General features: G+C 40.6%; 1 protein-coding gene across 6 annotated transcripts in view; it reads left to right on the forward strand.

The window, feature by feature from the left end:
- Positions 1-12,256, forward strand: part of Rgs22 (regulator of G protein signaling 22) — a 132,817-nt gene that overhangs the window by 81,289 nt on the left and 39,272 nt on the right. For all 6 annotated transcript variants that reach the window (XM_021183706.3, XM_021183704.2, XM_021183708.2 and 3 more), the window contains 2 exons: positions 8,770-8,964; positions 10,742-10,834. In XM_021183706.3, the coding sequence (XP_021039365.1) occupies positions 8,770-8,964; positions 10,742-10,834 (288 nt within the window). The remainder of the gene's footprint in view (positions 1-8,769; positions 8,965-10,741; positions 10,835-12,256) is intronic.

The following is a 12,256-nucleotide window of genomic DNA, read 5'->3' on the forward strand; positions in this document are numbered from 1 at the left end:
CTAGGTGATGTCATCTACTGCTTATCCCCAGTCCTGTTTTCTGTCTTTTAGTAGTTCTGGTACAAAAAGAGAACTATCTTGCTTATGGTGTGAGTGAATGCTTAGCACCTAACAGTCCTGGCAGCAGGGTAGCCTGCACTCATGTCTGAGTGTAAAAACTCAGCATAGGTGATTTCCAGCTCCTGATATGACCAGGCAGACGTGCACAGCAGCACACCACCATACCCTGGTTCCACCAGATAGTACTACACAGGCAAATGGCATCACAGCTGTGAATGGTAGTGAGAGATACTGGGAGCACTGAGTTTTAAGTGTTCACTATCTTCGATTTTAATATAATTTCTATAATTAAAAAGGTTATGTAATTTAACTTTTGATAATGACTAAATTTAATAGTTCACAAAAATTTCCAAAAGCTTTTGTTTAGCTCCCATGAGCTGGGCCAAGGCAGCATGCCATTCTCCTGATGGAGGGCGAGAGGAGGACAGAGAAGGCTCATCCTGATCCTCTCCTTTTTAAGTTCCCTTAACCCTGACCCTCCACCTGCAGAATTTCACCTGCATTTTGGAAACTGTTGAGTGGTCCCTTGTTTGTACCTCTCAAAGATGGTACCTTAACCTTTGCTCCATGATTAGCAAGTCCCCCATAGTTTGCTTACTATAAACTTTAAAGGGAGTTGATTAAACCCAAAAACCAAAAACATCAAAGCAGTGAGATGGCTCAGCAGTTAAGAACACTGGCTGCTCTCTCAGAAGTTCTGAGTTCAATCCCCACCAACCACATGGTGATCACCTTTAAAGGGATCTGATGGCCTCTTCAAGCACATAGGTGTGCATACAGACAGAACACTCCTATATTTAAGAAAATACATAAGTAAATAAGTTAAAAACAACAACAAAATACTTGGCAAGCAGACTTTGTACATTTCTGTACCCCAGAGACTCCCCTTCTTTTTTCTTTACATGAAGTGGCCACAGGGGCTTCGTAGGAGCCCTGCCCCCTCCTGTCTGGGGCCTGGCAGGATCTGCTGACACTCAAGCACAGGGGACCCGTGTAGCTGTAGGAGGTGGCAACTGCAGACAGGCTTTTATTTCTGAAACTCCTTTGCTAGGCATCTTGGGAAACTCCTAGAAGATTGTGAAAGATACATGTCAAACTACCTCCTGCTGACCTTATGAGCTTTAAAAAAAGGACCTCTTGGTGATACTGCCCACTGAAACGTAAGTGGTCTCTCCTGACCTCTGTGTTACTTTGCCCAATGATGTTGACAATCTGCTGGTTATTGGTTTTTAAATCAGCACACTACGTGTTTATGGGCATATTGGGATTTGATATGGGCATCCTTAATGCAATGAGCAAGGCAGACTAATTAGCATGCCCATCATTCTGCACAGCTATCATTTCTTTGTGTTGATAACATCAAAGGAAAATCTATGCTAGTGTCCTCTATGTCTGCCTGCCCATCTCCTCTGCCAGATGTCCTGTGAGCTGGTGTTACGGTCTCATGGCATGTAGGTTTGGAAATATCTTCCAGTTTTAAAGTTTTCTATTTCTCTCTCTCACTTCAGTCCCAAGCTGGCAGTGACAGTCAAACATCATGCAATGCAGGCAGTCTTATTAAGACACACACACCGCAGCCTAGAGTACCTCAGAAGGAAGTGTGTGAGACCTATCCACTAACACGAGGGAGAGCTGGGGGGGGGGGGCGGGGGTGGTAACAGGGACTCAGCATGTGTGGTGCTCGGTTTGCTAGTGTTCTCAACTCTGCCTTTTGAGGCTGAATGGAAATTGTTGTTTTCATTGACACACATCTGCCAGGCGGCAGCTCCTCGGGCTCCTTCCCAGCAATGCTTGCCTTGAGCACATGAGAATGCTTTGCTCCATACTTCATCCATGTACACGCCTGGAACTGGAATCTCACTCCACAGTGTCATCAGCTAGTATTTGGTAGAAAGAAAAATCCAACTAGCCCAGCTATGGAATGTCACTGTTTCTTTGCTCTTTACCTTGTTTATACAAACAAAAGAACACATTCAGAAAGCCTTGCACACTCATCTCTCAGGTCTGTTTATGTCGGCTTGCTAGGATAATGAGAGCACAGCATGGTGAAGGTGAGTCTGTGTAGTATGGTGTCTTTAAAAGGAGGGGGCATCCACTAAACCAAGACCATACTCGCTGAGACTAGTTCTGATTTTCTTGGTGTTGGGAATCAAATCCAGGGCCTTATACATGGCAGGCAATCGCTATACACAGAGATGTTTATTAACTCTCAACATGACTTTTAAAATTATTAATTGATGATAGTTTAATCTAGCATGCAAAATAGCATAGGCCTGGAAAATACCAAGTTCGTTGGCAAGTGTCCTAATTTATTTATGGGAATTGTTTGCTCATCTCTCAGGTACTGTCGTCCTGCAGGTAGAGAATATAAAATGTTGTCTCTAAGGACGAGCTGGGATTTCCTTAAGGAAGCAAAAATGAAAGCTTTCCCCATATGATGCCAAATTAAGTAATGTGTATTAAACTGATTTAAATGGGTACAGTGGGTGTGTGCCTAGTCAGTCAGTTCTCAGAGAACAGAGGCAGGAGGGTTGTAGAATCAAGGCCAGCCTGGGCTACACAGTGAGATATTTTCTTTATCACCCCAAAGTTAAACACCATTTCCATTTAATGCCCATTAAAAAGCAAGGACTCGCCAGAACTTTCCCCTTCCTGCCTTTCTCATTGGTTTTGGTCTTGGTTTCTTTGGGTTCATTTGCTGGTCCCCCTCCCTCTTCTTCAGCTCTTCTTCCTGTCTCCTGGTACCCACCGTACAGCCCTTTCTCTTATTTGTCCTGTTAGCAGTGAAGTTGTCTTCTTAAGAGTTTGGTTCAACAAGAAAATGAACTCCCAGAATTTCCTGGCTGTAAAAATTTGCGTTTTTTTGTTTTGCTTTGTTTTGTTTTTTTGAGCGAGGCCTTTTGCCCCCCTCCCAGTTGATACACTTGCCAAGAATGTGAGTCACGGGTGCAGGTGGAGAGTGATCTGGGCAGACCACAGCGTGTATTTCCTGATTATCTAACCTTTGAGTGTCTCCAAGAGAGATGGAGCTAAGAGCTGTGTTGTATCCAGTGCCAGGCAGTCTGATCATAGACAGGCGATGCTGTATCTCCGCTGGCCTGGGAAAACATCCTGGGTTAGTGTTTAAGTTGGAATCAGGTCTGCCGCAGCTGTGTGTGTGGATCTGCTTTATGGTTAATCAGAGTGGCCGTGTAGAACATGAAGGGAGCAATTTCCTTGTAACAGGGGCTGTGTTGTTAGCTATTTCTGTGGTTGCAAAGGAAGAGTTGGGTGGCCAGAAAAAGTAGCAGATGACCTGAGATATTGTAATAATTTTGTAATTCATAATTACACAAGTCATTCAGAAAATGCATGATATAGTATTTGTATTTCATCAAAAAGTTACGTAGCAGGGATGGAGAGATAGCTCAGTGCACATTAAGAGCACTGGCTGTTCTTCCAGAGGACCTGGGTTCAACTCCCAGCACTTACATAGCAGCTCACAACTGTCTGTAACTCCCAATTCCACAAGATCTGACTCCCTAACACAGACATACATGCAGGCAAGACACCAAACCACATAAAAATAAATAAATCTTTTAAAAAGTTAGGTAGTATCAAGTTAAAATTATTTCATCATTATAAAAATTATAAAAATGCTTAACTCTTTGATTAAATATGTTTTATCGTGTTTATATATATATATATACATATATATATGTACCCTAAATTTGTCATCTGCCATCAAGGTATTCCTTGATTACTAGAATGACATCTTGAGATTTAATTCTTTAAGGATGCATTTCTTCTATGTTTATGAATGCTCGTCAGCTTGATGAATGGATACTACATATGTGCCTGGTGCTCTCAGAGGTCAGAAGAGGGGACTGGATCCCCTGGTTATAAAACTAAGGGTGGATGTCATCTACCATGTAGGTGCTGGAGAAAGAAGTTGGGTCTTCTGAAGAGTGACAAGCGGTCCAGCCTTATTATTCAGATTTTAGTGCCAGAAGTCAGTTGAATATACTATGACTTTACTTTGTTTCCTGATGTTGTGGAACACTGTCCCCTAGGCATAACATGGCCATTGTTACCTTGCATAGTAGCTTTGACTACTGGCTTGATCAGGCCTGTTAATAAATATATCCTTGTAGAAGGAGTGGGCATGAGGGAGGGTCATTAGACTGTGAACTGAAAGTCCAGGCTCTCTTTCTTGATCGTCCCAGCAGCGTGAATTCTCCCCTAGCTGCATGAGCTTCGTGGGAACTGCTGCATGACATGGGAATTAGCTAAAGCAAGGGAGGGGATAGGGGATAGGATTCTACATATGTAGCTTCAGGAAGCTTGAAGTCAGCCATGTTGGTAGGAGATTTTCAGTGGTCAGCCACACATCTGTGAGGAATTCCTCACCTATGCTCCTACAGGTAGGCCCTTTAACCATGGGTGAGTAAGCTGGGCCTGGGAGAGCTGATCCTCTCTGGCCTGTCATTAGAACCAACAAAGTTCTGTCTTCCTGTCTTTATCACCTTTGCCTGTGTCACCTTGGAGGGGCAAGAAGGAGCTTCACAGAAGATAGGAAACGTGTGTGATGTCAGCTCTGTGATTTTACAAAGTGTAAAAATCAAGGAGACAGAGCAAACTTTGTTACTTCTAAAGATTATGCTGGCTGTCAGCGACGACTGATACTTGAACAAAGAGAAATGACTCAGGTCATACTAAGCAGTATCCCGAGGTCCTAGAAAGCAAAAGAATGAAGGAAAATAAGTAGCACACTGAGGCACGACCATCCAGTCTTCCACAGTCTTTCCATTCCCCAGTGTCTCTCTTAACTGTAAGGCACTTTACAGTTTTGATTATAGAAGTCTTTAATATCCACATTATTATTAAGAGATGTTAAGGCTAATTTAAAAATGATTGTCTCCCTGATTTCTTTCTTGGTATGTTTGTCACTGTTATATAGGGAGTATATTAATTTTGTATATTGATTTTATATCCTGCCACTTTGCTGAAAATGTTTATACATTCTGAGAGCTGTCTGGTAAAGTCTTTTAGGATCTCTTAGGGATAGAGTCTCATATAAAGGAAGATGGCAAAGAGTCTCTATTTTTCAGGATATATATATATATATATATATATATATATATATATATATATATATAACCTTTCTTGTTTCTTCAGGACTTTTAACATGAAGTGGTGTTAGGATTTCTTTCAGAAACTTTTGTTTGTGTCTATTAATACAAGTATGTGATTTCTGTCTTTGAACTCAGTCATATAATTTACAACATTTGTTGATTCATATCCATTGAACCAACCCTGCAACTCTGGAATAAGACCAACTTGACTCTGATGTATGATCATTTTGATGTATTTTTGAATTTAGTTGACAAGTATTTTGTTGAGAATGTTTGCATCTACGGCCATAGGGGAGATTGGTCTGTAATTTCCTTTGTTTTATCTTTGTCTAGTTTTAGAATCAGGAGAATGCTAGTGTTGTAAAGGAGCTTAGTACTGTCCCTTGGTTATTTATGGACTAGTTTGGAAAGCATCAGTGTTCATTCCTCTTTGAAGGTCTGGTAAAATTCACCAGTGAATCAGTATGTGTGTTGGCTTTTTAGTTGGGAAACTTTTAATTACAGCTTCAATTTCATTGCATATTATACATCTGTTTAAACGGTTTATCTCATCCTGGTTTAATTTTTATGGGTCACATGTGTCTATAAATTTATCCATTACTTAATACTTTTTCCAATATATATATATATACACACACACACACACACATACATATACATATATATGTGTGTAAGATCTAATGATCTTCTGAATTTCATTAATGTTCATTTTAATGGTTGCCTTTCGTTTCTAATTTTATTAGTTTGGGTCCTCTCTCTTTCTTTTGGCTGGTTTGCCTAAAGATTTGCCTTTTAAGACCAAAAAAGGGTGTCAAATCCCTCAAGCTGGAATTATAGGCATGCATTTGTGAACTGCCCAGTGTGGTCCCTGGGAACTAAATTCTGGTCTTTTGGAAGAGCAGGAAGCACCCTCAGGTTCTAAGACATCTCTCTTGCCCCACATGGACCTTGTAGGCACTTAGAGCTAAAAGGTGTCCTCTTAAAATGGCTCTCAGTGTATCCCATGGGTCTTCATATGCTGTGTTTTTATTTGTATTTGATTCTGAGAAAATTTGTTTTCCCTCTCAATTCCCCGGAGCACATTCATTGTTAATACAATAGTGTGTTTCAAAGTTTCAGTTAATGAACCTGCTATTATTTGGATGGACCTGCTTTTGTATGTGACTCGGTGCTTCTCTTGCAACTTTAAAATATCTTCTCTTTGTTCTGTATAGCCAATGTTTTAGTTATAATATGATGAGGGGTGGTTCTTATTTTTGGTATTCTCTTTTTGGTTGTTATCTGTCTCCAGCATATAGATTGGCATCTCTTTTCCTTAACTGGGATATCTTCTGCATGACCCTTTTGTAAATGTTTTCTATGCCTTCAGAACAAGGTTCTCGCTCTGGGCTCACTCTCTGTAGATTGGGTCTTTTCAAACCCTTCTGTACGCCTTGACATGTGCACTGGCACCTTCGTTAGACTTGGTCTGTGCTCACACTGTGTTCCCTGCCTCCTCCCCTTTGCAGACTTCACTGCTCCACCTCTCCTGACCCAGTCTGTCACCACAACCTTCCCATGTTTTATTGACTTGATGCCTTTTTACCCCCAACATTTCAGGCTGGTTTTTCTTCATTGTTTCTTTTTGCTAACTGCTTCTTCTCAGTCATCCTGCTTTCTTCCTCTCAGCACCTTTTGTGTCTTTGCACGCATTTATGATAATTTTAGTTCTGACGAAGATGTCTTCTAACTCTCTTTGACTAGATGAATGAGGGTTAGTAACTTTTGGAAGACCTATATTGACTTGGTTTTTCAGGTTTCTTATGCTCCTGTGTGGGAATTAACACATCAGCTATTTTATTACTGCTTGCTTTATATTCTATCAGCTATATTCTTTGACTTGAAGTATTTATAATGCTCACACGAAGGTGAGCTGGTGCTGGTAGTGTGCCCTTGAGAAAAATCATTGCTTACTCCAGGAGCTCAGAGTGTCTGCTGTAAGCTTTGTCATTGGCTGTGGGCAACTGGCAAAACAGCCCCTGCTTCTTGGTGGTACAGCTATGCAAATATTGTACTAGCAGCTGGCAACAGCAGCCCCTCTGATTTCAACAGCTGTTGGTGGAGAAACAATCAAGGAGAGTGGGAGGTATGCTTGGATTTTAGTCACCAGGATTAGGAGTGGGAGGGAAGTAAGGTGCATAAGTATAAGGAGTAAATAATGACTTTGAAAAGAATAGTAAGCTGAGTTAAATAAAGCAGGTTGCGGGAAGAGTTAGGATGCTCTTAGGAGCACAGATTTAGACATTGTTGAATCTATGGAAGGTTAGAATTAGGTAGAAAGAGGAGGGATACGGATGGAAGAAGGAAGAACAGACTTGGGAATAAGATGAGCATACACACTGGGTGAAGTGTAATGTACGTCTTATAGCAAATAGGTGGAGAATGGAAGCAACCACCCAGAGCAACAGTGAACAAAAGCAAAATCACCAGGAGGCATAAATGCAAGAACAGAAATTAGATAATAGGAAAGAAGATAAAAGTTCTTACAGACCTAATTGTAGTCACCTGGGCTGAGTGAACAGGGAAGTCTCTCAGAGTCCTCTGGACTTCTAGCAGATTCCAAGGGGTGTGATGTGGTGGAGGTGGGGGAGGAGCCCCAGAGTTCCTGGGGTTCTGCAGGTGACAGGGTGAGGCTGTAAGTTCTTTCCTCATAGTTCCCTTGGATTCCTGCACCTCTTCTGGACTCTTCTGGACTCTTCTGGCCTCTTCTGGTCCTTTTCTCTGGTTCTGGCTTCTGCTGGTCCTGCAGGTCTGAGTCATGTGAGGAACAGTACTTCCCATGCCTTAAAATGTGTGTGTGTAGATATTCACACACATTTATTATATATTATACATTATATATATATGTATGTATATATTTTCTTGTATTCAGGGATAGTGATGTGGCAGTGTTATTAAATTGCTTCCTGGGTATGATAGCTATGATTGAGCAACAAGACAAATGAGCAGACAGGATGCACAGAAATCCTGGGCATATCTTCCTATTTACTATCACCTTCCCATATCCATTCCACAGCTTTGGATACCAGATGGAGACATTTTATGCGCAAAAGAGGCCAATTAGTCATTTTTGGGACTCTGCAATTAAGCAGGCTGGGCCGATTTTCAGCCCATATGACCTTGGCTTTTTGTTTCTTAAGGTTTTTGTTTTTAATTTGAGACAGTGTTATAGCCCATGTTGGCCTTGGCCTCACTATGAAGCTGAAGTGACCTTGACCTGATCTTTCTGCCTCTGCCCCCTGAGTGCAAGGAATGCAGGCTGTGCTACAAAAGGATACTTTTCAAGCAGCTTAGAAGGCTGGGGTGTTGCTCAGTGGCAGAGTATTTGCCTGGCATACAGGATTCAATGTGTGAAAACACACAAGGAAACCAGCACTGCTAGGCACAATGTCTCCTTAGACACTTGTTACCTGAACCAACAATGTCAAGTTGCTAATTTCTGGCGGAAAAGAAGAGAGAAGCATTGGTGTGTCACAGGTAGGTTTGACATCTTTGCCAGTCTGCTTGCTAACCGCTGTGCGTCTCCCCATCCCTTTGCCCCACCCTCCTCTCTCAGTATCTTTTTGCCACTTACATTGCTCCGTCAGCCAGTTTCGACATTGGACTCCATCAGGAAGGGAAGAAAGACATTTACATGAAAATACAGCCACCATTTGAAGATCTTTTTGACACAGCAGAGGAGTTTATCCTTCTCAGCCTTCTGGAACCCTGGACACAGATGGTGATGTCAGACCAGGTGGCTTACAAAAAGGTATGATGGCCAGCCAATCATGCTTGTGGGAGGAAGATGGCCTCAGATGGGCCGGGCAGCTCAGACGTTGAAACCCATAGAAGACCCCAAAGCACAGCAGGGAAAATGCTTATTAACTGCATAGTTTGAAATCATTTTTCTTGCCAGTTTTCCTTTGTCTCTTAACAAAAGACTTAATCTCTGTCTTCCTTAGTTCTCTGCACAACATTTCTCAAAAGAGAAATGTGGGCTTTTACTTTGTGTCCGTTACACTCATTTCCCCACAGTGCTCACACGGTAAACGGAACAGAGCCTTTTCACTTTCTGCTGCATGGGCTACAGTGAATGTCACATTGTCACATAGGACGTCTACATTCTTTCCATGTACCATGATAGGCGGCACCTCGGACTTCAGTACTTCCATTTAAAGTACCAGGAATTCATCAAACCCCAATGCTCTATAGGATAAGTTTCTACACAGCCTTTTACATTCCAAAAGATGCCATTTTAAAAGTCCGAACTGGGATATGTTATTATTATCATTGATGAATAAAGAACATGACTTTAGATATTTCTTTTGAATTACATATGAAAATTGTCCTTGAGCATTCATCAGTAAACACGTGTACCTGGTGTGTGAGGTGTAGGGTCGGGGGTGGTTGCTGGATTGCTCTTGTTTATTAATCTCTACTGAAGGAGTTGAATTGTCTACCAAGAAGGATAAATAAAATAATTATGATAGAATTAATAAACACTTTGCATAGACTCACCCTATTGGATTGTGACTAAGACAACTCTAAAGCCTTAATAAATTCAGTAACCAAAGTAATTAGCTTTTTATTCCTTAATTCTTACAATTCTAAAAAAAATTAACATAGTGTCCCCTCTACTCTATGAATGTGTAGATTACACTAGAAAAATTAGAATATCATGTGATATTTTAAAAGCTTCTCTTGACTCACTTATAATATGTACTACATTTCTTAGAGGAAATATAAAGTCGATAGGATCCTGGAATTGTAAAGGAAATTTGGAATTATAATTGCCCTGAACTGAAATATTTTGGTGTTAGCAAATGAATCTTATAAAAATATGTAAGATGGATTATATACTGTTCTTAATAAAAGAGGGGAAATTATTCTTAGTTCTAGAATCTTCCTTAACTTCAGTCCAGAGAGCTAAAAGCCTAGCTGTGTAATTCAGACTCGTCCCCCCATAAGGAGTTTCAAACAGACTACCAAAGCTAGCTATATAAATACAGAAAGTTCCCAGGCAGTTAGCCAACCAAACTGGGTTTTCTCTGCGATAGAGAATTGGAGAGTGGTCTTATTCTCTGTCTAGAGAAAATGGCACATTAGATGATAGAAAGACAGACCTGCTGTGAGCGCTAATTTGGCCAACTACTTTCTCTTTTGCTGTAGCAATAATACTTTTAGGAGGATATCAGGAAACAATGTGTCCTTTGTGTTCTCCTGGGAAGAACTTGGCCACCTCCCTGACTCATTCTGTTATGTTAATTAGAAACTGAAAGTGTGATCAATTTATATTATCTGTGTGTGCCCAGAGAGGAGGGGGTCATTGACAGCAACTATGTCATTAACTAGAAAGTGTCCATCTTCTTTGTGCATATCTGATATGTCACTTCATTGTAGCTAATATTTTTAATGACATAGAGCTTTCTGCTCTAGCTGTGAAAGCACTTTGCTTCTTTGAGAGCCCACTGATTTTGGTAAACTGTGTGTTCCATACCCCCTTTTCATAATGCGCATTCTACTAGTATCATGTGTCTTGATTTTAGGTGGAACTACAAGAAGAGACTCGACAACTAGATTCTGCATATTTCAGAAAGCTACATGCTTTGCATAAGGAAACAATTTCCAAGAAGGCTGAGGTAAGACACTCTGCACCTAGAAAATCTTCATTTGGGGGTCTGCACCACCATTTATCCTGCTAGGAGGAGACCTTAGCTAGATGCACAGTAGTGAGACTCGAGGGTCACCATCCTGCCTCCCCTTTGCCTAGCATGCTTGCTACCTTTGACAGGTCACAGTGTTAAAAAGACATGTTCAGCATAGCTGGGAAAACTAAGCTGAAGCCACACGGGGAGCCAGGCCATCTGTTATTCTCTCCTAAGATCAGGGACTTAAGCCACACACTGCAGAATACTCCCTTAAATCTTTTCTGGAATTAGATTTGTTGTCAATTTACAAGAATTCAGATGCATTTTCTGAACAAAAAGAAACTATCATGCCTAAAGCAACATATTTTTAAAAGAGAAAAATACAGTAAATAATTGGAAACGTCAGTAAAAAGAACATAGGATTGGTTAGTATATTAACTTTTTTTATTTACAAAATAAACCAAAGTGGCCTTTCCCTAGCATGCAGCTGAGTTTGTCCCACGCCCACCAACCTCTCCTGATACTCGCCTCACGGATTGGGAGGTGTACGTGCCATCATGCCCAGCTCAGTTGATTAGATAAATTATGATAGGGCCACAAAAACATAAAATTAAATGTATGCAGTTACATGGAAGTTGCAATTAATGTTCAGGATCCACAGTTATATAAAAGCATATGGAATAAAAATGCTAATGTTGGGGCTGGTGAGATGGCTCAGTGGTTAAGAACTCCAACTGCTCTTCCAGAGGTCCTGAGTTCAAATCCCAGCAACCACATGGTGACTCACAACCATCTGTAATGGGATCTGATGCCCTCTTCTGGTGTGTCTGAAGAGAGTTACAGTATACTCACATAAATAAAATAAAATAAATAAATCTTTTAAAAAAATGCTAATGTCAAGCTGGGTGTGCTGGCACATACATCTCACTTTTAATCCCAGCACTCAGGAGGCAGAGGCAGGCAGATCTCTGTGAGTTCAAGGCCAGCTGGGTCAACATAGAGACTTCCAGGTCAGCCACGGCTACATAAAGAAACCCTGTCTCAACAAAACCAAACCAAACTCCAACTCATGTCATGTGATCCTACTTACATTACACATATTTACACATGTATGTGTACATATATATATGTGTGTGTGCATATATATATATATATATATATATATATATATATATATTCAAAAAAGAGACAACATCTGGGAAGAAGTTCACAAAAATGGGAGAGATAATCCAAATGGTAGTTTTCAGTTGATTTTTAGTTTCCTTTTTGGGTCTTACTGAAGTTTTTATTTTTCAATAAATAAGGTTTTTCAAAAACAATAGTTCTTAAAATAAAAGTTCAATAGTTCTGTTGTTGATGTAAAAGTTCTCTATTTGATGTACCATTAATTAAAACCTAGGAAGTACGTACGTA

Source organism: Mus caroli, unplaced genomic scaffold, assembly GCF_978045245.1.
Source record: "Mus caroli unplaced genomic scaffold, Mus_caroli_1 scaffold_16, whole genome shotgun sequence".
In the NCBI taxonomy this organism is placed as follows: domain Eukaryota; kingdom Metazoa; phylum Chordata; class Mammalia; order Rodentia; family Muridae; genus Mus; species Mus caroli.